The sequence below is a fragment of the Polypterus senegalus genome, chromosome 18 (genome assembly GCF_016835505.1).
Source record: "Polypterus senegalus isolate Bchr_013 chromosome 18, ASM1683550v1, whole genome shotgun sequence".
In the NCBI taxonomy this organism is placed as follows: Eukaryota; Metazoa; Chordata; class Cladistia; order Polypteriformes; family Polypteridae; genus Polypterus; species Polypterus senegalus.
In genome coordinates this window covers 30464782-30492700 of record NC_053171.1, presented here as the reverse complement: position 1 = coordinate 30492700, position 27919 = coordinate 30464782, and the positions used below count along the sequence as shown (strand labels likewise).

At 36.9% G+C, this 27919-nt stretch overlaps 1 protein-coding gene across 4 annotated transcripts in view; it reads right to left on the bottom strand.

Moving 5' to 3' along the window:
- tdrd9 (tudor domain containing 9) overlaps positions 1 to 27919 on the bottom strand; it is a 178663-nt gene that overhangs the window by 61988 nt on the left and 88756 nt on the right. For 3 of the 4 annotated variants that reach the window (XM_039741781.1, XM_039741784.1, XM_039741782.1), the window contains exons 13-23: positions 26784 to 26888; positions 19327 to 19424; positions 15672 to 15803; positions 15266 to 15431; positions 14853 to 14916; positions 14356 to 14419; positions 11294 to 11338; positions 11156 to 11209; positions 4932 to 5048; positions 4728 to 4835; positions 4509 to 4609 (exon numbers count right to left, since the gene is read on the bottom strand). In XM_039741781.1, coding sequence (XP_039597715.1) covers positions 4509 to 4609; positions 4728 to 4835; positions 4932 to 5048; positions 11156 to 11209; positions 11294 to 11338; positions 14356 to 14419; positions 14853 to 14916; positions 15266 to 15431; positions 15672 to 15803; positions 19327 to 19424; positions 26784 to 26888 — 1054 coding nt within the window. The remainder of the gene's footprint in view (positions 1 to 4508; positions 4610 to 4727; positions 4836 to 4931; positions 5049 to 11155; positions 11210 to 11293; positions 11339 to 14355; positions 14420 to 14852; positions 14917 to 15265; positions 15432 to 15671; positions 15804 to 19326; positions 19425 to 26783; positions 26889 to 27919) is intronic. The other variant, XM_039741783.1, reaches the window with a different exon arrangement.

The following is a 27919-nucleotide window of genomic DNA, read 5'->3' as shown; positions in this document are numbered from 1 at the left end:
ACGCCGAAGAGCATCCCGAAGGGCAATCTCTGCTTCTGTGGATGACAGATTCTCCGCTGCTGGAGCAACCGCAGGCTCCCAATGCTGCAGCGGTTTTCCACAAAAACAAATCCGAGTCGACCGCGGTCTCAGTATAAGTGCCTGTTGTCGATGGGAGATGCAAGAAACATTATAAATACTGTGAATAGTATTACTTGGCCATGACCCTGCCTGATTGCCTTGTCTGTGTATAGGAGAGTGGTAGATCCCACTACAGTAAACAACTGTGCAGTTCCTGTTTCAAACTGAATAAAGCTGGTTTTGCTAAAGTACTGAGACTCAGCTTTGTGTTGTGCGGTGCAAGACAGGGACTCACACGTCACAATGTACACTTTTCAAAATGAAATGATTTTTGCTTTGTTAACATGTAACAAATGTACAACAGATTAATCATGTATGCAGGTGCACGCTTATACATAAAAATGCCTGTTAACATGCTGCTACATCAATACATTCAACAGCAGGTACTGGTCTCTCTGAAACCAATAAAGTACAGGGTTCTTTCTCATTCACTCACACTACTGCCACCATGCGAACACTGCACAAGACACAGCTTATTCATGTCCATCTTTCTCATCTGTCTCAATTCACTTATCGGGTTGAGTGACATAGTACTCTAGGTAACATTCTTAAAGGGACAGACTCATACACGATGACATTACCTTTAAACACAAGAATATAAAGGCAGAATCAACATGTATGCATATTTTACAATTGTTGTTTATAGAGGTTAAGGAATTGCCACACATACTCAAATAGAATGTGCCTTCAGCTATAAAATTAAACCCCTAACTTTGGCTCTGGGAATTAAGAGAACATTACATATCTAAGCTCAAGTATTACAAGTTTGCTTTCAAAGTACAGTGGACAATATACAGTACTGCCTATTTCAGTTTGTTATACTGTACAAAATTTTTTAATTTAGTAAAATGTTATTATTCAAGAATCATTTTGAATCAAATTATGTTCATAACAGCTGGCAAATTAAAACTCCAAACCCATTAACATATAAATCTGCCAATTTCATAACTATTATCTATATCCACACAATTGTTTTGGGGAAGCAGACTGATGAGGTTACCCAAGTTCCTTGGATAACTCCACCCCCAGGTCAGACTTGAGGGTTGGGTGTCACTACCCATGTGCCAGGTGAGGTTGTCTTAAGATTTATTTAGACCCACCACAAAAAAGTCTTAATGGCCCATCCCCTTGTAAAAATTTAATATGGGCAAACTTGTCTGGAGTGCAAGTCTTCTGACAGAATAGTTTCTAGCAAATCTCTTAACAATTATTAGATTTGGTCACTTTCTTCAGCTGAGGTCACTGCAATGATTAAAAACCTTAAAAGCGGAGAGGCTGCTGAGGTAGATGGGATCTGTCTGAAAAGGCCGTAAGGCCTATATATTATGGAGGCATCTTGGTTAACACAAGATCTACAGTACTGCAAGGAAGCCAAACCCAGTACTTTGAAAATGGCAGATGAGTGGTTGTTCCAAGTTTTATAATGGAGAATAAGAAATCATGCTTCAGTTACCTAAGGATCCTACCCGTAATTCTCAGCTACACTGATAAAGCTAATAATGGAACAACGGAGGAGCGTCTCACCCTGAGGAGTAACAACACAGTTTTCATTCAGTCTGTGGAAAAGAGGATTAACTCATTGCCCTTACAAAGATATTTTTATTAACATTTGAATCTGATGATTGTATATAGCATGGAACTGACCTCTCTGTACTATTCTGTCCTCTGCATCTCCTGGAGTTCAAAAGAAATACCAACATGCAGCAACGTAAGAACACCAGCCAACATGGTGGTGGTGGGGGGGGGGAACAAACGTGGTCACGTCATGACTACAACTGCATGAAGGTATACAAATGAATATAATGTTGCATTAGTGCAACAACATTTTCCGAAATGTACAATACAGGTTATAAAATAAATTATTCCAAATGTCATATATACCCAAGTCTCTCTTTTGTGTCAGTGGCTTTGACATCATGTATCAGAAGGTGCATACTAATTCAGCATGAGCAGGAACACTCAAGAATAAAACTGAATAAAAAAAAATTTACATCCACATTCATTCTCAGTCACGATTACCACTCACATCCAGTTTTTCCAGTCTTGTTCGCACACAAGATCTGACACGGTTTTCAAATAAAGAGGGGGTGTAACAAAACAAGTTTGTTTGATATACCACATCTTTCTGAAAACGGTGTCAGATTGGGGGGTGGAAACTTCAATGTGAGTGAGAGAATAAAACTGAAAAAAGAAAAAACAAAAAACTGACAAGTACTATAAATTGACAGACGCAAATGAAATGTATGTTTTTAACATATGATATAAACAATAAAAGCAGCTCACTACTCAAAATGGTAAATTTGGGAAGCAGCTGATATCGAAACTGCGACCCCTTGATTGGAAAGCAGCAGTTCTTAGAATTGCACCGCGCAAGTTGTTGTATTAACCACCTACCGGAACTTGCTTTTTTTTTTTTCTTCGGTTAAATTCTTGAATAAAACTGCACTTGTTTTATTATACAGTGGAACCTCGGGTCATGAACATCTTGGAACATGTACAAATCGGGTTACGACCAAAAAGTTTGCCAAACTTCTGCATCTGTTCACGACCACACACTCAGGTGACGAACAAGCCAGTTTCCCTTCCGGTTTTTACGCACTGATGATTTCTGCACGTGTTCAGTCTCTCCCTGTACATTGTTCTCGGTCAGACGTGCGTGCTTGAAAGGTTAGTTTTCTTGGTTGTTTATGGTTAGTTTTTGTATAAATTAAGGATTTTTTAAAAGTTCATTTTTTTCCCCTGTGCTTAAAACTTGTTTTTTTAAAAAAAAAAAAAGTGTTTACAGCATGCGGTTTGTAAGGCTGTAGTGTGAACTCTTGTAATGTTAGTTATCTCCGTTCAAGGTTTTCTTAGTGTTATTCAATGTTTTTACATTTAGTTTACTATTACACTGTGCATTCTATGGTATAATTAACTATTTTTGTGCTTAAAAATCTTTTAAAAAAATATATTCATATACAGTCCGTACAGTCAGTAATGGATTAATTGCATTTACATACAATCATATGGAGGCAATTAGATCACGACCAGAGTTTTGAAACGAATTACGGTCGTGACCCGAGGTTTCACTATACTTGTACCTTTTGTGAAAGTGTTTATTTCGTATTTGCATTTCAGGCTTCACACATTATACATTTCACGTCTACATTTTGTCAATTATAACTAAAACATGAAAAACGTTTCTGTGTTAATGTTTTTACATAGATTGTTGATGACACTGAACATACATGAAATGTATGTATTCCAAATGACGATGTACTTTTTTACTTTATAAAGCTCCAGCACTTCACTCGAAGATAAACACTGAGCACTGAGAAACTTCTTTGCGAATACTGATTAATGCAAAATAAGTAAAGCTGTCAAATCAGAAGATACATGAAATAATCATATTGAGCTCTGCATCCTGTATATTAAAAATTTTTTGATTTTATTAGAAATACATTTAAGTATTTTATCTGTAGTACTCAAGAAGCAAAAACTTTCATGTGTCCTGAATTGATACATAGTGTGTAATTTAGCTAGAAACTTTAAACATTCTATAAAAATGCCTTGCAAAGAAACTGTCTTGAGTTGCTGAAGGTTGTGTGTCATCAGGAGTGGTTAAGGGATTTTGAATTAAAAACATCACATTGACTTAAAACAATTTTGAGGAGAAGGTTTCCATAGATTCCCATTACTTACAATACAGTATTTATAAACTGTTACTAAGCCTGCTCCATTTCACTTTTCAGAATTTTGATGAGACACTTGGTGCCACTGTTGTACTGCCAACATGTTCTCCTGTCCGTGGCAAAGTCATTTCAGAACACTGGAATCATCTGATGGAAAAGTTCTTTCATCAGATTGGACAGCCAGCACAGATTCTGCTATGGAATACACTGAAAGGGTAGGTGGCAAGTTGGCCCAGATCTACAAGATAATGCCTTTTATTGGATTTTCTATGTTGTAATTGAATGGTGGGGGGTTGAGGCCTTATCTTGCCATAGTTTAACAATAAATGAACAGATCATTTTTTTTCACATTTATTTTTTATCAGTTTCTATTTTGTTCTCTGTGTGTTTAAACAAATGTGTGTTTATGTGTGCGGATTCTAATAAGTATTAATATGTAAAATCTCTATCTGCATTTTATTTGAGAACTTGTCAGTCTTGTGCAACTGCACTCTGCGCTTAGAAAACAGTATAAGTTTTCTTATATAAACTTTATGCTTACAAACATAAAATTAACTGAATTAAGTTATATGTGCATCACTATTGAAACTACCAATGCATGATGGATGTTACTAAGACTGAATTGGCCTTAAAGTTTATTTAGGTGACCACTTCTGAGCAAACATTTTTAAAACACCGTACAAAACAGCAGGTAAGACAGAGTAAGTCAACGCTCACCGTGAATGTTCATACGTGATGGATTTCACTTGGCCACACTGCCTAAATAAAGACTGAAGTTGCTTGTAATATAAAAATCCATACTGAGGAATATTTCTTAACTGTAGAGTCAGGAACAAAAGTGTGAACAGAAACAACATGAAAAACAAATTAACTTCAAGTATTCACTTCAATAAGCTGAAAACAGAATAGACCGTTTTTACTAATAAAACTACAGACCATCACTGTGGTGGCTGGGTTGCATCCAGACATTTCTTTGGCAGCCAACTGTTCATCTATGGCAGTAAGAGTAAAATAATTTGGGTAAAAAGATCCTGCAATCACAACCTGTGAATATAACAGGAAATAAACCATTAGACCACAGAATTTCACCCTCCCCATTAAGCCAAGTTTCAAAGATTATTATTTAAATAAAAAAAATACCTGTAATATGAACTTTTGCTTGTTGGTTTGCTCATAGCTCAGACTGAGTTTGTCATCTTCAGTAAGCATATTAAACTGAGCCACACGCTCTTTTAGATCTTCAAACAACTCTGCCACCTATATAAAACAAAAAGTATGATTTGTTGAAACTACTACATTTCAAATTATTTTATACTAAGGGAAACCTAAACAGCATGAACTGACAGCACCAAAATGCCAAGCCAGATATTTATCTAGTCTGCTGCAATTACAAAAATTAAATATGAAAAGCGGAAAACACTCTCATGTAACATTTATTGCTGTTAATGATTTGGCAAGCAAGAAATCTTAAATTTCTTTGAAGAGTTTTCCTCAGGAAATTATTGGGTTTAGTTAACTGGTGGCTCTGAAGTACTAGTAGGTATGCATATGTGATAGGCCAGCAACCTGTTGTATATTGCATGTATTCTCCCTAAAAGGTAGACAGGTTTGTCCAAGCATGCTTTCATTTTCTAACCAGCACATACAGTTTAGGGTTGCAGGAGAACCTTGCATGCATACACAAAATCGATAGATTTAATACAAAGTTGACTGACTCATTCACTCACTCACCCATTAACAAAAACAGTATTTCCCCTTTAGATAAGAAGCAAAAATTTGGCATGATGGTATATCTAAGGAAGTACATATTTCTATAATCAATATTTAGGGGTAAAGATCCACCCTACGATAGAAAAACTAAATACCCACAAATCTCAAAAATTTTTTAACTGAAATGTGCTCTTACAGAAAAAAGGAATATTAACTGACAAGTGTTTTCCATTTTTTAAAAAAAATAAAAAACTTGATATTTATTAATATTATTCCAACGTACATGCTCTGCATTGCCCTGACAGGGAGCTTTAAGAATAATGAATGATGCATCACAAATGACTGACAGGCCAAGCAAATAGCAACACAGACCATCTGGGTGGATGGATACGTGAAGATAATGTGGTGTCCTGGACAGGATTTAAAAAAAAAAAAAAAAAGAAGAAGTGATATTTTTGTGAAATGAAAATGAACAATTGTGGGGAATTTCAAGGAAGATGCAAAGGTTAAAGGTTAGCAAGTGGTATTTCTTGTTGTTGACTACCGGCATACTTAGAAACATACCAGCACTCATTTTAGTTATCTATTGAACTCCGTCAACCTCCAGGCCCTAGAAATGGAACTGCAAAATACAATGGGGGACAGTTTCCCAAACTCCCGACCCTCACTCTTTGATTGCAAGGCTTAAATTGCACAATACCCCAGCATCGGTCTTAGATCATGGTGCTTGAATTTCTAATAGAGAAGTCACAGAAATTGTTGTGACTGTCTAAGCTACTGCTCTGTGCCACTCACTCTTAACGTTAATACATACATCACTCAAGTTACTGGAACGTGTGTATATCCACTTCAAGCACTGCTTTCCATATACAGTATACTTGTTCTTAAAACTGGGACCACATAAAACTGACAAAACACAGGAAAATACTGCACTTGAATAAACAATGTGAACAAAATGTAAAATCAAACATTTAATTATGGTTATAATATACAGTAATCCCTCGCTATATCGCGCTTTGACTTTCGCGGTTTCGCTCTATCGCGAATTTTATATGAAAGCATAACTAAATATATAACGCGGATTTTTCACTGCTTCGCGGGTTCTGCGGACAATGTGTCTTTTTACTTCCTGTACATGTTTCCTCAGTTGGTCTGCCCAGTTGATTTCATACAAGGGACGCTATTGGCGGATGACTGAGAAGCTAACCAATCAGAGCACGCAGTTAAATCCTCCTGACTGAGAAGCTAACCAATCAGAGCACGCAGTTAAGTTCCTGCTTGCTGAATGCAGTGTTAACCAGGAAGTCTCGTCTCGCTCATTCAGCATCAACGTGTTTCGCTGTGTAAAGAGTTGTGCTCTTTTGTGTTTATCTTTGTGCATAGTCAAGCCCTTCATTATGGCTCCAAAACGATCTGCTACTGCTTCAGGGGCTGTGCCCAAGCGCAAACGGAAGATGTTAACGATTGCCGAAAAGGTAAACGTTTTGGATTTGTTGAAGGCTACAATTCTTTTTATTTAAAAAGTAGGAAAGGAATATAAGATCTACGGCTGCAGTGTCCTTTTAACCAGGGTGCAAAACAAGTTGTAAGTGGATGTAATAAGGCAGTAGTCTGGATGGAATCTGCTTTAGGGATTTGGATTGAAGACTGCCAGAAGAAGAACAACGGCAGTGCTTCACAATCGCCTGAAGTGGCTCCTTTAAGGGCTGTAACGCTCTCCTTTGTTGTGCAGTAAAATAAAACTCATTGTTATCAGACAAGTCATCGTGTCATTGTTGGTGAGTAACCAGAATTAATTTTCTACTTACAGTACTTAGTACATGTACGTACGTTTAGTGTCATTGTACACACACATTTACTGTATACTATTTTTGTTGCATTGTACGTATTTATTGCTGGTGGCATGTCTATCGTAATGGCTGTAACATGTGATATCGCAGACACTCAATATCTTTAAAATAATAATTAGGTTTTACTGTATATAAACAGTGTTTTTATTTACATAATTTCAATGAATCTTACCTAATATCTAAGAGAATACAAAGGGATTATGCTGTATAACTCCGCGGGGAATATTTATAAACAGTGTGGGAGAGTTTATAAGGGCTTAAAATATATAAAATAACCATACAAACATATGGTTTCTACTTCGCGGATTTTCACCTATCGCGGGGGGGTCTGGAACGCAACCCCCACGATCGAGGAGGGATTACTGTATACTGAGATTTCACATTATTTCTATTGATTACCTTTTCAATTTAAAAGAACAAACATTCCTGTAAAACTGTTTTGAAATGTCAATCAACAAGCCAAGACACTAAGAAAAGCAGGAATTGATATGAGGGATTGTGTTTCCCCAATTACATCTGTACAGTGGGATGCAAAAGTTTGGGCAACCTTGTTAATAGTCATTATTTTCCTGTATAAATTGTTGGTTGTTACGATAAAAAATGTCAGTTAAATATATCATATAGGAGACACACACAGTGATATTTGAGAAGTGAAATGAAGTTTATTGGATTTACAGAAAGTGTGCAATAATTGTTCAAACAAAATCAGGCAGGTGCATAAATTTGGGCACCGTTGTCATTTTATTGATTCCAAAACTTTTAGAACTAATTATTGGAACTCAAATTGGCTTGGTAAGCTCAGTGACCCCTGACCTACATACACAGGTGAATCCTATAATGAGAAAGAGTATTTAAGGGGGTCAATTGTAAGATTCCCTCCTCCTTTAATTTTATCTGAAGAGTAGCAACATGGGCGTCACAAAACAACTCTCAAATGACCTGAAGACAAAGATTGTTCACCATCATGGTTTAGGGGAAGGATACAGAAAGCTGTCCCAGAGATTTAAGCTGTCTGTTTCCACAGTTAGGAACATATTGAGGAAATGGAAGACCACAGGCTCAGTTCAAGTTAAGGCTCGAAGTGGCAGACCAAGAAAGATTTCAGATAGACAGAAGCTACGAATGGTGAGAACAGTCAGAGTCAACCCACAGACCAGCACCAAAGACCTACAACATCATCTTGCAGCAGATGGAGTCACTGTGCATCGTTCAACCATTCGGCACACTTTACACAAGGAGATGCTGTATGCGAGAGTGATGCAGAGGAAGCCTTTTCTCCGCCCACAGCACAAACAGAGCCGCTTGAGGTCTGCTCAAGCACATTTGGACAAGCCAGCTTCATTTTGGAATAAGGTGCTGTGGACTGATGAAACTAAAATTGAGTTATTTGGGCATAACAAGGGCGTTATGCATGGAGGAAAAAGAACACAGCATTCCAAGAAAAACACCTGCTACCTACAGTAAAATATGGTGGTGGTTCCATCATGCTGTGGGGCTGTGTGGCCAGTGCAGGGACTGGGAATCCTGTCAAAGTTGAGGGACGCATGGATTCCACTCAGTATCAGCAGATTCTGGAGACCAATGTCCAGGAATCAGTGACAAAGCTGAAGCTGCACCGGGGCTGGATCTTTCAACAAGACAACGACCCGAAACACTGCTCAAAATCCACTAAGGCATTCATGCAGAGGAACAAGTACAACGTTCTGGAATGGCCATCTCAGTCCCCAGACCTGAATATAATTGAAAATCTGTGGTGTGAGTTAAAGAGAGCTGTCCATGCTCGGAAGCCATCAAACCTGAATGAACTAGAGATGTTTTGTAAAGAGGAATGGTCCAAAATACCTTCAACCACAATCCAGACTCTCATTGGAACCTACAGGAAGCGTTTAGAGGCTGTAATTTCTGCAAAAGGCGGATCTACTAAATATTGATTTCATTTCTTTTTTGTGGTGCCCAAATTTATGCACCTGCCTGATTTTGTTTGAACAATTATTGCACACTTTCTGTAAATCCAATAAACTTCATTTCACTTCTCAAATATCACTGTGTGTGTCTCCTACATGATATATTTAACTGACATTTTTTATCATAACAACCAAAGATTTATACAGGAAAATAATGACTATTAACAAGGTTGCCCAATCTTTTGCATCCCACTGTATATAGCATGTTCAAAAGTAAGCAGCTCCAGTGACCTAATAATATTATTACTTAATATTTGACTGATGCTGTTAACCAAGACGTCTTGCAACATCTGTTACATAACTGGTTACATTTCTTTTGATTTTCCAAGACCACAGACAATTGAAGCGATTTCCTCATGGTCACACAGAGTCAGTATTGAACTCACAACCTCAGAGTCTGAAGTCCTAGGTCCAAAGCATATGCATTATATGCGCCAATTTTAGCACTTACTTTAAAAAAAAATGCAAATATTGTATACAGAAGAGTAGAAACTTAATTGCAGAATACTTCTGATACATCTGATTAACTGAGGCCTGTTCTCTTATTAAACGTCCCTAAAGAAGCTGATTAAAACAGCTAGTTATGCATATAGGACTATAGCATGTGGGAGGAAATTGCATACTGGCAATGCTAACAGACAGATGTAAAAACTGAACTTTCAGATTAACTATTTGCCTCGTTTACACTAGTGATAGAGCTCCTCTTATTGTTAATACCATAATAAACTTTGATGCAGTGCTTCAAAGCAAAAATCCAATCTTCCTTTTAATACATGAACAGTGTTAACAGTAAACACATAATTGCAGAGGGACAGATTAGCAAGAGCAGCAAACCAGAATGAATCACTGCTGAATACGAATATGCAAACACTAAATATAACCCTTGAAATGTGATGAATGAAATAAAAGCACATGTCATATACTTGAATTGTGAAGATTCATTGACAGCAGAAAATGTTTATATAGTTAATTTTCTAATTTTTGGATGTGTGCATAGGCTAAGCAGTAACAAAGTCTGATCACTCTTGTAAGATACTTTGAAAACAGCATAACAAAGGTGGTATTACAAGAGTGTTTAAAAATTTAAAGAAAAATTATAAAACTGACAAGATTTATACAGGAAGCTTTAAAGTTTGGTCAATTGTAAAAAGGAGAACCTATTTGGACAATTAAAGCACCAAGAGTTTGTGACATTTAAAATTAAATTTGACTCATCTATTAAATATTAATCTTTAGTAATTTTTTCCACTATAATGCAACCATAAATATTACAATGTTACAAACTTAATAGGGATTCTCCAACATACCAGATTTTACAAGCATGCTGTCAACTGCTTTAAAGAGTTTCTCCAAAAGAATTCACTAATTCAGCAGTACTGATATAGCTGTTGTTACTATAAGTATTTATATAATTTTACATTCTACTGCGGGAAAAAAATACCATTCACTTGAATAAGGGAAGCATTTTTAATAAAAAGCTACTGAATGGAATATCTGTTTGTGCTATGGTAACAAACATATATCTAGTATCATACAGTTTTACTAGTATTACTGCAAAGGTTAAGTGAAGAGAATTTCCCCTCAGGGATTAATATAGTGTACCAAATAACAACAACAAAATAAAAATAAAAAAATTCTGATATGACATCTCCATCTGACAGAGGAATCTTTCTTTAGTTGTACTTAGCGAACATTAAGACTGTGTGTGTCAATAACTAAAAGCAACTCAGTGCCAAATTCTGCACAATAAAAATCAATATGAACCATGAGCAATCAGACAAGGCCTGTCAAGCCAAAAATCTGCGCTTTGGTTTACAAAGACACATATTTAATACTCTACCTCTTTTATTCTCTTGATTTGAATATAATGTGCCCTTCCCCAGTCCAGTTCATCCTATGGGGAAAGGGAGGAGAACACATTACTTTTACATAATAAAACTCAGTGAGTCAACACGTTATATTGCAAGTTATTATTAACCTTTGGATTTCGAAATTCACCATTCTTCTGTAAAGTACGCCAGGCCTAAACAGAAAAAAAAACAGTTGAATATTAATCTCAAAAAACAAAAAGGCATAGCAAACAATCACTATAAAACACTTATTTTAAGTTTAAACTTTAATCAGGTTATAAGCAAACAAACAAAGCTTTTCCTTCTGTTCATAGGAACTCGCATATTGTACACACATGCCTCCATTCACACTAGGACCAGCTCAGAGCTGCCAATTAACTGGTCCTTCATGATGACATGAGCAGAAAAAAGGAATACATGTAAGGAAACCATAAAGAACACGCAAACTCCACATGGATAATGACCTTGAGAATGATTTGAATTCTTGATGCTAGATCTATTAAGCAACAATACTAAATACTGTGATACTATGTCACCTTTCCTCCAAGCAACACATTCAAAATATCAACTCACAGGAAATTCAAGCAAATTTGCAATAAAATGAGTATAAAATTACAAAACAAGTATCATCTTGTGAACAAAATGCGACAAGTTAAGAAGTCATTTAGTTGTCTGTTTTATGGACTGGGGCAAACACTTTCACATCACAGCTCACAATACTGCCAAGAATAAACCTACAATCACCACCATAGCTGGGCAGGGCAGCTAACATTCATGAACTTAGGCAGTTCAGTCTGTTTACAACTTGATCATCAACAAATATAATATTTTAAAAATAAAATAGTAAAACCCTTCATCTGACATTAGTGATACTTTTTGTACACTGAAGACCTCATTTCAATCTTCAGATCATATTTTGTCCGTTTGGTGATTTGCCAATCATGTAAACATCGCTAAACCAAATATTCATAATACAGAAACCTAAATGCAGTGTAAGCTCATCCCAAAATAAAGGTTATACTGTATGTCATTTAAAAATTAAATAAATGGTGGGATTGCAACCCAAAAACTAAATTATTGCAAAAAAGCTGTGTCAATCCTTAAGAGATTTTGCATGTAAAAGAAAGCTGAACCAACTGAAAAGGCTACATGGTATTTCAAAAATTTTTGCAGAACAGGTTGTTGTGTTGTTGGTTGGGAATATCTAGCAGAAAATGCATGCACATTACAGTTGATACAACTTAAAATATAAATTTTAAGGCCATTCAAAGTTCCATCACAAGAAAACTGTATAATCTGGGGTGGGGGTCTAGGTTGGTTTAATGTTAGGGTGCAAAACGAAAATGGTGCTACCACACCAGAACAATTAAACCAATGGTAATAAATGTTTGACATCCAGATGATGTTTAACATGGGCAACTACACTCACCTAAAGGATTATTAGGAACACCTGTTCAATATTGTTAAAAAGAAAAATATACATTATTCCCATATAACTGCTTGGTACATTTTAAATATAATATAATATATATATACACTCACCAAAAGGATTATTAGGAACACCTGTTCAATTTCTCATTAATGCAATTATCTAATCAACCAATCACATGGCAGTTGCTTCAATGCATTTCGGGGTGTGGTCCTGGTCAAGACAATCTCCTGAACTCCAAACTGAATGTCAGAATGGGAAAGAAAGGTGATTTAAGCAATTTTGAGCGTGGCATGGTTGTTGGTGCCAGACGGGCCGGTCCGAGTATTTCACAATCTGCTCAGTTACTGGGATTTTCACGCACAACCATTTCTAGGGTTTACAAAGAATGGTGTGAAAATGGAAAAACATCCAGTATATGGCAGTCCTGTGGGCGAAAATGCCTTGTTGATGCTAGAGGTTAGAGGAGAATGGGCCGAATGATTCAAGCTGATAGAAGAGCAACTTTGACTGAAATAACCACTCGTTACAACCGAGGTATGCAGCAAAGCATTTGTGAAGCCACAACACGCACAACCTTGAGGCGGATGGGCTACAACAACAGAAGACCCCCACCGGGTACCACTCATCTCAACTACAAATAGGAAAAAGAGGCTACAATTTGCACAAGCTCACCAAAATTGGACCGTTGAAGACTGGAAAAATGTTGCCTGGTCTGATGAGTCTCGATTTCTGTTGAGACATTCAAATGGTAGAGAGTCAGAATTTGGCGTAAACAGAATGAGAACATGGATCCATCATGCCTTGTTACCACTGTACAGGCTGGTGGTGGTATAATGGTGTGGGGGATGTTTTCTTGGCACACTTTAGGCCCCTTAGTGCAAATTGGGCATCGTTTAAATGCCACGGGCTACCTGAGCATTGTTTCTGACCATGTCCATCCCTTCATGACCACCATGTACCCATCCTCTGATGGCTACTTCCAGCAGGATAATGCACCATGTCACAAAGCTCGAATCATTTCAAATTGGTTTCTTGAACATGACAATGAGTTCACTGTACTAAAATGGCCCCCACAGTCACCAGATCTCAACCCAATATAGCATCTTTGGGATGTGGTGGAACGGGAGCTTCGTGCCCTGGATGCGCATCCCACAAATCTCCATCAACTGCAAGATGCTGTCCTATCAATATGGGCCAACATTTCTAAAGAATGCTTTCAGCACCTTGTTGAATCAATGCCACGTAGAATTAAGGCAGTTCTGAAGGCGAAAGGGGGTCAAACACCGTATTAGTATGGTGTTCCTAATAATCCTTTAGGTGAGTGTATATGACGCATGTGCTAGGGTCACCATGACATAAAAAAGCTGTTATACCAGCACAAAATCATTTTTTAAATAATGGGAACAAGTAACAAATATTAAAGTGATAATATGATGATGATGGCTATGCTAATAATTCCAAGAATGGTTATAAGAGCAGAGAACTAGATACTTATTAAGATAAGAAGTGTAAATGACAGATGGGACACTTGCATTTCAGCCAGCAATTCATAAGGGTCAATGTTTAAAAAACAAACATACTGTATCTGCTTTCTTACCTTAACCCATTATACAAATATACCTCAGCAATTGTGAATACTTTGATTAGTTGAAAATATATCTTGAAATAATTCAAACTTTAAAAATATTGTAATTTACTAGAACTAATTAAAAAGTCCTGAACTTTTTTATATACATTTGGAACTAAAGAAATACTTACTTTAAAAGCATTTACAACAGCAATAGTGTCACTCTTACTGCCAGCTGAAAATGTAAGTTTGCTGCTATATTTAGGGGATTGAAACCAGAACATTAGGATTTAGCCAAGATATAGGACTACAATATACATTTCAAAAAATGTATTTGAAATAAAAGAACCAAGCTTTTTCCCCACTAACCCAAAATATTCAGGGCTGTTTAAGTGTTTCATGAAAATAGCATTTCATAAAATTACATTAGATCTTTTATAGCAAAGAATTTCAAAACAAAAAGAAATGATTCCCTGTACAACTGGATGATTCCCTGTACAACTGGAACCAATGATCCATGACAAAAAGACCAAAAAATGAATATGCTAGAAAGATTTAAACCAAAACATTCAAAACATGCCAAATGGACCAATTTGACAAACAAATTCAATTAAAAACTTTTATTTTATACCTTCAAAGCCAAGATAAATAAAATAAAACACCATACAAACAGAAAAAGAAAAATCACCGATAACCATCCAGGCGCTGTAAGAATGGCATTGCAAAAAAGTTCTTCAATGAAAGAGCGGCAGCTGAAGAAAATAAATAGATAAATAACTAAATTAATTAATCTGAAATGTCTTTAAACAAAGCAAAGAAATGCTGACCTATCAAGCATTTTAATGTGTGGGGAAAAAAACAAACTACAAAAAAAAAAAAAAAACAACCAGTATCATAATTAGGTGCTATTTACTACAATCAAAAGATATCAAAATGAAATGTCACAATAAAAGAAAAGCTTACGTTTCCTTTACCTTTATAAATAAATGATTCTAGTAAAAATAAAAACTGAGTAACACATTCTGCTAATGAAATGTGCAAATGAATGCTAGACTATAAAACGTTAACTCTCGGATACTACACAACGTGGTAAAAACATACCAATAATAAGGCATTCTTCCAAGCATCCAAACACATGTCCAAGAACAACCATTTTCCCCAAGTACAGATCAACAGGTAAATGAGCCAGGATACGACCCAAAAATGTTAAGTCTCCATCATACTGGTTATCTGTTGCTCCCTTACATATCACAGAGAGAGCTCCAATCTGTCACACAAAAAGGTTGCAGAGAAAATGAAGATTTTTGATATTTAAATTCTGTACCTTATTTACTCTGCCAATTACATTTGCAAAACTATCATATTCTACACTAATTTTACTTCAAAATGCTACAGTTATTTGAAAGAGTTTTAAGATTTTCTTGAGATATTTTGTAAATTTCAAAAGATAATGCATTTTTGTCAAAAACATTAAGAGTATATAAATAATTTTAATATTGCCAAGTACCGTTTTAAGGTGCAAGACTGTCTTCTCAACGTCATCCAGACTTGGAGGAGACAGGGCTGACCCTAAAACAGCCCTGGGATCTCCCATGTCCAGAAGTTTCACTTTTAACATCGTGCTGGACAGTGGGCAGCGCTACAAGATGAAAAAAAAAATGCATTTTCAATTAATTTCTCATCATTCCACTTACAACCCTTGTCTACTCTGGAGACACTGTCAATTAACAACTTTAGAAATAAATGATTAATGTCAGCATTGTATCAGTGTTTAGCAAATATATCACCTTTAGGTCTCCAAAAGCAGTACTTCAATTAGGATCTTGCATTTACATTTTTACATACAGTAAGAAGTGATGGCACTTTTTTTTTTTTATTGTTTTATATATTGCTCAAAAACATTTAAAGGAACGCTCTTTAATCAGAGTATAGCATCAAGTCAATTAAACTTCTGGGCTATTGATCGAGTCAGTTAAGTAGCAGAGGGGGTTGTTAATCAGTTTCAGCTGCTTTGGTGTTAATGAAATTAACAGGTGCACTAGAGGGGCAACAATGAGACAACCCCCAAAAAAGGAATGATTTAACAGGAGGAGGCCACTGACATTTTTCCCTCCTAATCTTTTCTGACTTTTTTTTTCCACTAGTTTTGCATTTGGCTACAGTCGGTGTCACTACTGGTAGCATGAGGCGATACCTGGACCCTCTGATGTTACAGAAGTAGTTCTTCTCCAGGAAGCACATCAATAAGTGCCATTGACAAAAGGTTTGCTGTGTCTCCCAGCACAGTCTCAGGAGCATGGAGGAGATTCCAGGACAGGCAGTTACTCTAGGAGAGCTGGACAGGTATCTGCTCCTTTGGGCAAGGAGGAACAGGAAGAGCACCGCCAGAGCATTACAAAATGACCTTCAGCAGGCCACTGGTGTGGATGTCTCTGACCAAACAATCAGAAACAGACTTCATGAGAGTGTCCTGAGGGCCCGACATCTTATAGTGGGCCCTGGGCTCACTGTCTGGCACTATGGTGCTCAATTGGCATTTGCCATAGCATATCAGAATTGGCAAGTCCATCACTGGCGCCCTGTGCTTTTCACAAATGAGAGCAGGATCACCATGAGCACATGTGACAGACGTGAAAAGGTCTGCAGAAGCCGTGAAGAACGTTATGCTGCCTGTAACATCTTTCAGCATGATCGGTTTGGTGGTGGGTCAGTGATGGTCTGGGGAGGCATATCCATGAAGGGACGCACAAACCTCTACAGGCTAGGCAACAGCACCTTGACTGCCATTAGGTATCGGGATGAAAACCTTGGACACATTATTAAACACTATGCTGGTGCAGTGGGTCCTGGGTTTCTCCTGGTCTACGACAATGCCCGGCCTCATGTGGCAAGAGTATGCAGACAGTTCCTGGAGGATGAAGGAATTGATATCACCGACTGGCCTCCACGCTCACCTGACCTAAATCCAGTAGAACTAACACCTCTGGAACATTGTTTCGGTCCATCTGGTTGCACCTCAGACTGTCCAGGAGCTCAGTGTTGCCCTGGACCAGATCTGGGAGGAGATTCACCAGGACCGCATCCGTCGTCTCATTAGGAGCAGGCCCCGACGTCAGGCATGCATACAAGCACATGGGGGCCATACAAACTACGGAGTACAATTTTGATTTGCTGCAATGAAAATTCAGCAAAATGAACTGGTCTACTGCATCATTTTTTCAATTTGCTTTTTAGGGTGTCTTTGAATTCAGCCCTCTGTAGGTTGATAATTTTCATTTCCATCTAACGATGTGACATCCTTTTGTTCCCAACACATTACCCAGTCCATATCAGTGTAGATATCCAGCATGATTTTTTTTCCCCCATTGAGATCTGATGTGTTTTTAAAGTGTTCCTTTAATTTTTTTGAGCTGTTTATTTAGTTGCCTGGTTTCATTTTGTTCAATGGTAATTTACAAACATAAAATATAAATGTCACAAGCATGACATACAGATGGATAGACTGATATAAAAGACCAGTCACAGGCACAGTGAGGGATTATAAAGGTGCACTGTCACTGCCATAATGGAGCCCTAGTAGCATTTCTAAACACACTTCTGCTGAATAATTCATTAGAGGAAAGCACTCAATATTATGGTGTTCAAGACAGGAAGTACAGCATTGTTTATAATGGCCATCTGTTTTGTCTTCATTCTCGCCACCTCTACCACCTCCAGAGGGTCAAGAGTGGTTGCCATAACTAAGGCTGCTTTCTTAACTAGCTTGTTAATTCAGTGCACCATTCTTTAAATGAACTTACTAGCCTGGCCCAATAAAGTAAAGAATACTGCACTGATTATCACAGACTTTTATAGGAAAATATAAAGGATGTCACTACCCATATTGAAGGACTGCAAGCTCCTAAGACACAGTTTGTTTGGCCTTTAATTACATAGTTCCTTTATGTTACAAGACCAGTCCAGCCTGTCACTGATGTTGACCCCCAAGAACCTGTAGTAGTGTATCACCTCCACATCTACACCCTGAACAGTGACAGAGTAGAGACCCTTTGGCGAGGAAAACTCAATAACCAGTCTCTTGGTTTTGTTGATGTTAAGTTGCATATAATTCTCTCTGCACCAAGAAACAAACTGTTTCACCCGACTCTTACACCGTTTCATCCCTCTTATCAATAAACATTAGTGCAGAATTATCCCAGAACAGTAATGTGATTGTCATGTACAAGGGGGAGAGAAAAGAAGACAGAAGCGTAATGTAATGGAAATAAATAAAACAAATTTTAGATTAAACACCAGTAAACTCCAAAGTGAGTATCACCAAATTTAGCCTTTTCTAATTAAACTCACACTGTCATGACTCCAATCCTTCTATATAAAAGCGGTCGGGATTGTCCTTCCAGTGATACGCAGGAGCGGAGTTTCAAGCACGCCCCGTCCATTTTGCAATGCAAGATGGGATTTGTAGTTTCGTTTTTCCAGCTAAAAGATGCTTTTCTACTCCAGACTGTGCAATATCTTCTTTCTTACTATATAAAAGCGGTCGGAATTGTCCTTCCGTCCCGTGAGTGGAAAGCGTAGCGGTATTCCGCTTATCACAGACTTACTACTTGCAGCTTGCGGTACGAAGCGACATGATGTGAGCAGAGTTCTGGTGCTCCCATCGTTCCCTTGCTTTTGTGCGAAATGCGCTGGAAACATAGACAAAACTATGTCTCTGGAAATAATTAATGTTGGAGTACAAATGCCTCACCGCGTAGTAAATATCAGGGGGGTTCAAAAGGGCGACCTCAATATAGAAAAAAAGTTAAAATTTCATCACAAAAATAACAATAACTAAGAGTATTAAAGTAATACCGCTCAAATGCAATATAACCAAATTAATGAGTTTGTATAAAATATCGAATTGATCTACATATTGAATTGCCTTAAGAAGTGGTCAACTTAAAAGCCGGTTGCCTTAAAAGACAGGTGAGCCTTATTGCAAATAAATTGTGACTGTCTAAAAAGGAAAAGAAAATAGTTTATACACCCACTGTTAATATTTAAAAAAAAACTTTCCTTAAGCTTTAATTTTCATTTCCCTTCCTAACTTTGCATATAGTTCCATCAGAAAAAAAGATATGCTATATTATGCTATGACATTTATAATAAATTTTACATACCAAAATTTCTGGAATGACGTGATCTGGGATTTGGTCTCTCCAAAATTCCTTTGTCACCAGTCTATAACAATATCCTTTTGCAACACGGCCAGCACGCCCTTAAATAAGAAGATTTTTTTTCTTAAAACTGATACTGTTAGGACCTCACTGCCAGTTGTGCTATGAAGCATTAACAATAAAACCAAAAGGCAAGGAGTGAAAAGAATGCATACAGTGATCCCTCGCTATATCGCGCCTCGACTTTCGCTGCTTCACTGCATCGCGGATTTTAAATGTAAGAATATCTAAATATGTATCACGGATTTTTCGCTGGTTCGTGTATTTCTGCGGACAATGTGTCTTTTAATTTATGGTACATGCTTCCTCAGTTTGTTTGCCCAGTTGATTTCATACAAGGGACGCTATTGGCGGATGGCTTAGAAGCTACCCAATCAGAGCATGTATTACATATTAACCAAAACTCAAGCGGTGCTTGATTGTTTGCTTTTCTCTGTCTTTCTCACTCTCTGACATTCTCTGCGCCTGACGGAGGGGGTGTGAGCAGAGGGACTGTTTGCACAGTGGCTGTTTGCCTAGAGGATATGGACGCTCCTCTAAAAAATGACGCTTTATCGCGGTGCTTCGGCATACTTAAAAGCCCAAAAGCACGTATTGATTTTTTGATTGTTTGCTTTTCTCTCGCTCTCTCTCTCTCTTTCTGACATTCTCTGCTCCTGACAAGCATTCCTTTGAAGAGAAGATATATTTGCATTCTTTTAATTGTGAGAAAGAACTGTCATCTCTGTCTTGTCATGGAGCACAGTTTTAAACTTTTGACTAAAGGGTGTCATTTCATGTCTCGAGGGCTCTAATAATGTTAACAGTGTGGGAGAGTTTATAAGGGCTTAAAATATCTAAAAATAACCATACAAACATATGGTTTCTACTTCGCGGATTTTAATCTATCGCGGGGGTTTCTGGAACTCAACCCCCGCGATCGAGGAGGGATTACTGTATTTATAAAAAAATATATATTTTGGCATTTGTTAGGAAATTTAGATTAAAATTTAGCAAAGTAAACAAAATAGTTAACTCTTGCCTAAGACATTGAGCTGATTGATGTATATACAATATATACATAGAAAACTGGAAATATGAAGTGTTTTTACTATGGAAACCTTATGACACTTCATGCTACATTTCTCAAAAAAGAGATAGACTAAACTTTTCTAAGATAAGAGTTTTGCAAACCAGAACGCCCAGCAGTCCTCGAACAACCATTCAAAGAAAATATATGCAAGTTACCTGTGATGTGCTGAAAGAGTAAACCTGCATGCTACTTAGGGTTTGTACAGAGTGAGATTCTATATTTTTGGTGCATCTCTGTCTGTCATCACTGAAAGAAAGTATGTAACTGTCGCTATATAATGTTTAGAGACTGTTAATTTCTATTTATAAAAGATACCTAAAATGTTACCTAGTGCTTATGTTTCACAAAAACAACCTTTCAGATTCATTACCAGCAAATTATAATTATTCAATATTTTTCTGATAATTTCATCGGAAAAGCTCCAAATCTGTTGTCACAATGGTTTGAAGCACCCTACAAATTTTATCTTGAGAAATCTGAAGTACAATTAGTTATAAACCCTCCACAACTAAAAACAGGACACTGCACACATTACTTGAACTGGTCTCAGCTGCCTATAAAAGCTACTGAGCCACCACAAGCTTACTTGGGCTATGTTTTTAACTGCATGACACTATAAAGTACTAAAAACCATGTATTTAATGTAGTCTAACGTATGAAACTGCAATCTATTGTTGCTGTTATTTTGTAATATGACTCACTTTTTAAAAAGAGTCAATAATCAAAAATGTGAATGAATCTTTGATGAAATAAATTTGAAATGTCACAACTTTCAAATAAGTTAAAATCTGCAAATACACCTAAATGTTAATGTTATGCGTACATTTCTCGATCTAGTTCAAGAAGAAAGCAGAATGTGGTAATACAACATATTGCCTTCAGCAATTAACTAAGCTATACAGCTACTAGCTCAATTCCATTACTCATTGTATAACCCTGGTTGAAATATCACTTAACCTGTCTTCCATTTATACTTGACCAATTATACAGTGTAGTGTTATATAGTTCAGGAGGAGCCTTTGAGAAGTGATCACAAAACTGAGATAACTGACACACAGTCAATGCTTGGGAATGGTGAGGATAAAAACTGTCAGTTTTTAAATACTGTAATACAAAATTACTGTTTCATGTGTTGAATTTAAATGCAGATTAAGCACTTAAATGCATTATTTTAGATGGTCCTGTAAACTGAATACAGTGCACATTCATTCAGTCTATAATAGTTCTTACAGTCTTACAATAGGAAAAATCCAACAGTTCAGCATCCGCTTAGTACACACAGTAAGCAGCTACAAAATTTCCTTATTTAATATCTAAAAGCTATCATTTCATATAACAGATTTATTTGTCTATTCAGAAATCATATTGCAGTTAAAATTTTGCAAGTATATTGGCATCTGGATTTCTTTTATATTGCTCTTAACCAGAATATGAAACAGGACAAAGAGTCAATTCAAAGAACGCCTCAGTGGTCTCCATAAAACAGTACCGGGTCTTACAGAGAAAAGATTTTCTAAAGGATTCTATATCCATCTGTTATTAAGACTGTAAAATATAGATCGTATGATGGTGTGCTACTTCTTTAATTGATTTTGTAAATATTTTAAAGTTTTCTTTTGCTGTTGTACAATATATAACAACCCCACCTCCCCTTATTTAAAAAAAAAAAAAAAAAAAAAACACAGATCAGTTCAGTGTGGTAACATTGCTTGTGGGAACAAAAGAGAGGTGTTATATCAAGAAATATTGGATTGTCTTAACTTTGAATGAGAAAAATTGAACCCAGATGATAGTAGCAGTAGATAAATTAATATCTCAAAGCGCTACCTACATTATTCCAAGTTTAGGATGCTTAGAAATGAAGACAAGAGGATAAAGGAAATCATCAGAGAAGGACTGGAACAGAAGTATAGTTTCTCTATATGTAGATGATATGGTATTGTATATATCAAAATCACAAAATACTGTGCCTGCAGTTCTAACAGCACTAATAGAAGTTCAAAAGATTTCTGGTCTCCAAATCAATTTGAATAAAAGTGTGCTCTTCCCAGTGAATTCTCAAGCATACAATATATTAGATTGGACATCTTATACCTAGGGTTAAGCATCACAAGTAAACAAAGCTCTTTATCAACAACAAACTTTGCTGTCTGTATGGAAAAAATTAAGCAAGACTTGCATAGATGGTCAACCCTTCATCATACTTTAGCTAGAAGAATTAACCTTATTAAGATGAATATCCTTCCTAAGCTTCTATTTTTATTTCAAAACATTACAATATATACTCACACACGTGCGATTAGGAGGCAGCTAAAGGGCCCGAGTAAGTGTAATGAAACATCTGACCTTTGGCGGAGTGCGCCGACTGTCTTTCTCAGTTCCCTACAGACCTTTCCCGGGAAATCCTTCAAGGTTCTGGCACCTCAGATGACGTCACTTCCAAAGCCGGCCCCTTTGCTGGCGTCACTTCCAAAGTCGGCCATTTTGATGACATCAGTTCCTCTCCAGGCCTTTAAAGCCTCCATCTTGGGCTACTATAGCCAGTTCTAGTTTGGACTCTGTGAGATGCACATCGTATTTCTGATACAACAAACCCTTTTGCAGCTGGGAAAAATAATATATGGATGGCTGCCCCAAACCTTTATGATGTCTTTGGGGTATTATTACAACATCAAAAGATCTTTTTTTAAGAAATTAGATTTAACTATAACCTTATTTATTTGGAATTCAAAATATCCACATATACAAAGGGCAACCCTACAAAGACCCAAGGCGGAAGGCGGCATGGCTCTACCCAACTTTCAATTTTATTACTGGGCAGCAAATATACAACCTATCAAAACATGGATATGGACACAAATAGATGAACATACACAGGCTTGGCCCGCAATAGAAATAAAATCCTGCAGTACTTTATATTGCTTTCTTTACACCCCAATAAATACAAGTTATCGCCAATCTACCAACAACCCAATTCTGCTTCACTCACTCAGAATATGGAACTGATGTAGGAAGAATTTTAAGATAGAGAGGCTTTATCTGTGGCACCTCAGCACGAGAACCACCTTTTTCCCACCCTCTCAAACAAACGCAGTTTTTAACGTCTGGAAAACATTTGGGATTAAATCACTTCGAGATCTGTACACAGACGTCTTTGCGCCCTATAAACAATTACACTCCAAATTTAACTTTTCAGCAACACATTTCTTTCACTAGCTTCAAATCAGAAACTATTAAACCTGCCCAATTTTCCTCATCCCCCACCTACCTCTATGCTGGAAAAAATATTGCTCAGTCTCAAGGACTCAGACAGCATTTCCGTAATATTTAAAACCATTTTACAGTCCCTCCATTTCAAAGATCCGATAGTATAGTGGGAAAAGGATCTCTTATTCAACATTTCAGAAAAGGAAGGGAAAATAGCAATGCACAGAATTCACTCCAGCTCCATATATGCAAAGCACAGAATTATTCAACTCATAATTCTATATAAAGCGCATCTATCGTTTAAAATTGTTCAAAATGTTTCCAAGGCAAGATCCAACCTGCGAACCCTGCAATCAAGTTCCGGCCTCACTGGGCCACATGTTTTGGGCATGCACCAAATTACCATCATTCTGGACCAAAATCTTTAAATGCCTTTCAGACAGCCTTGCTGTCACAATCCCTCCTAATCCACTAACAGCTGTGTTTGGGGTACTCCCAGATGGGCTTAAAGTGAAGAACAACAAACAAATTGTAATTGCCTTTACTACACTATTGGCACGTAGACTTATCTTGGTCAACTGGAAGAATCCAAACTCTCCAATTCTAAGTCAGTGTGTAACTGATGTCATATACTATTTGAAACTGGACAAAACCTTTTCAAAACCTGGCAGAATCTAATCAATAACATTTTAGAATAAGCATTTAAATTGAAGAAGCAGGTTCTCTCCCCACTTTCACTTTTTATCCCTTGCTCATTTGGTTATATAATCTATTGATAAGTGACAGTTCTTGAAGCAGTGCCTGCTGAGGGATCAAAGATCACTGATGTTCAGTTTAGGCTTGTGCCCTTGTCATTTACAGAATTAAATTCCTGCAGATTCCTTGAATCATTTAATGATATTATGCACTGTAGAGGAAGAAATATGTAAATTCCTTCCAATCTTTTTTTAAGGAACATTGTTTTTAAACATTTCAATAATCTTCTCACTCATCGGTTGACAGACAGGAGATCCTCTGCCCATCTTTGATCCTCAAAGACTCTTTCGTGGATACTACCCTTTGTACCAAATCATGATTACAATCACCTGTTTGATTTCACATCATTTATTTATTTATAAACCTCATAACTGGCCCTAATTTGACCCTGTCCCAACTTTTTTGGAATGTGCTACAGGCCATAAATGCAGGAATAGATGTATATAGCAGGGAAAATAAGTTTTGAATGTGTCAACGTTTATCTAAGAAAATAGATTTCTAATGGGACTATTGACATGAAAAATTTTCACCAGATGTTGGTAACAACCCAAGTAATCCACACATACAAAGAAATCAAAAACAAACAAGTCAATAAATTATGTGTAATAAAGTGAAATGTCACAGGGAAAAAAGTATTGAACATGCCAACTGAAATGTATTTAATACTTAGTACGAAAGGCCTTTGTTGGTAATGACAGCTTCAAGACACCTCCTGTATGGAGAAACTAGTCGCATGCATTGCTCAAGTGTGATTTTGGCCCATTCTTCCACACAAACCGTCTTCAAATCTTGAAGGTTCTGGGGGTTTCTTCTATGATCTTCAGTTCTATCCATGAATTTTCAATTGGATTTAAGTTGGGTGACTGACTAGGCCATTCTAGAAACTATTTTCTTTCTCTGAAACTAAATGGACAGCTTCCTTGGTTGTGTGTTTGGGATCATTGTCTTGCTGAAATGTCCACCCTCATTTCATCTTCAGCATCCTGGTAGATAGCAGCAGATTCTTATCAAGAATGTCCCGGTACATTTCTCCATTCATCCCTCCACCAAACTTCACTGTTGGTATGGTGTTTTTGGGGTGATGTGTAGAGCCATTTCTCCTCCAAACACGGTGTGTGCAATGACATCAAAAGAGTTTAATTTTGGTGTCATCTGACCAGACTATATTCTCCTAGTATTTCACTGGCTTGTCCAAATGTTGTGCAGAAAACTTTAAAGCAGCTTTAACATGCTTTATCTTCAGCAGTGGATGGAGTCTTACGCAGATATCATGCATGCATAGGGGCCATGGTGGTTGAGTGCATTAACTTGTTTTCTTTGAAACAATTGTACCTGCTAATTCCAGGTGTTTGTGAACCTCTCCGCGAGTGGTCCTGGATTCTGACAACTCTTCTGATTATTCTTTTGACTCCTTTGTCAGAAATCTTGCGAGGAGCACCTGGTCATGGCCAGTTTATGGTGAAATGATGTTCTTTCCACTTCTGCATTATGGCCCCAACGGTACTCACTGAAACACTCAGAAGTTTAGAAGTATGTCTGTAACCAGTGCCATCAGTATGTTTTGCAAAAGTAAGGTTGCGAAGGTCTTGAGACCACTTTTTGCTTTTATCCATCATGAGATGCTTCTTGTGTGACACCTTGGTAATGAGAAACCTTTTCATAGGCCATCAATTAGGGCTAAACTAGCCGATATTAATTTGCACTGATATGGGGCAGGATTGCTATCTAAATACTGACAGATTTCAGCTGGTGTCTTGTCTTTTCTGTGCCTTTTTGCACCTATTTTTCTTCATGTGTTCAAAGCTTTTCCCCATATCATTCCACCTTATTAAACATAATTTATGGATTTATTTGTTTTGATTTCTTTGTATGTGTGGATTACCTGGGTTCTTACTGACATCTGGTGAAAATGTCATGTCAATAGCCCAATTAGAAATACATTTACTGAAAAAAAAACATTGATATGTTCAATACTTAATTTCCCCGCTATATTAACAAATTAAATAAAAGTGACCGGACAAAAAAATTAAATGAAAGGTTCAAACAAATTTAAAAATCACTTCCTTTTTTGTTCTGAATATTTCCATACTGCCTCAACATTTCCGATTTGGGGTTGTATTAATAACATGCTTTCCAAAAGAACAAATGTGGCGCCCTGCCCGTGGTTTGTTCCTGCCTTGCACCCTGTGCTGGCTGGGATTGGCTCCAGAAGACCCCCGTGACCCTGTATTAGGATATAGCGGGTTGCACAATGACTGACTGACTGAAATGCCTTCACATACTTAATTTCCTAGATACTTCCAAATTAATAAAAAAAAAAAAAAAACTAAAACAAATATCAATCGGAGAAAAAGCATAAGCTCACCTCTTCTCTGGTTACAGTTGGTTTTTGATGCCCATACCAGCTGCAGAGTCAGATAGTTTGTTTCTTTATCAGAAACCAATTGGCGAGCCAGACAAAAATCAATCACTGAAGAAAAGAGAAAAAATGTTTTGCTTTATCAGTTAACACAATAAATATGATGTGATGAAGTGCTACTGTATAGCACTATTACTGCAAATATCCACTGATAACTAGATATGAACTGGCTGTCTAAAACAGTCAGTCTATATAGCCACTCCATTAAGTTTTTAAATAAACACACAATAGTGGGTTAGTCATTTAACTTTTCCTTTAAGATCAGAGAAGCACAGGATAGGCAATGCTTACGTGTTTACACAAGAATGTGCTGATGGCAATCGGCTGTATTTATCATTTAAAACTATATTATTTCAGTTTTACCATTTATAGCTTTACTGATGTAAAACTGCAATATGAAAAGAGAACAATGTTACTTTTGTGGATGGTAACTCTATGAATAAGTGCTGAATAGTCTTAACTCAAGTCTTAAATTTTATTGCGTCTCCATCCAAAAAGTAGGTGTTAACTTCAAAACAGATTTCAACTCCAGTCATTACATTTATGCTTGATCTAAAACTTTATCTCAGTATTGTTGCAAAATTAAGGCAGTGTCGTATGATGCATGATCTTTAAATGCTAGTTCATTAATTTGTCTTAAAGAGAAAATGTTTCTGTAATACTTTACAATCGAGCTCTTTAAAATCCTGCACTTACTATAACACAGTTAATTTAAAACACAGCAGGAAGTATAACAGCTAAAACTTAGAAATATAACCATATAGTTCTTAAATGATTTCCGATTAGGTCCAAAAATCCTCTTTTTCATCTATACAAGTAAAGTTGGAACAGTTTAGTACTACCCTGCTAAACCTATTACCTCTTACTCCAGAAAATACATCACATTCTCAAGATCCAAGTTTATTTAAAATTCCAAGGTCAAATGAAACTATACTAAGAGGCAAAGGCTTTAGCTACAGGGTGTAGGAAAAAGGAGAGAATCTTACCTCGGTTATTACTTTTATCTTTGCCATTGATAGTAATTAAGTAAGTAAATCTGGCTACTTTATTTTCATTACCGTTCTGTGTAGGAGGCGATCTCT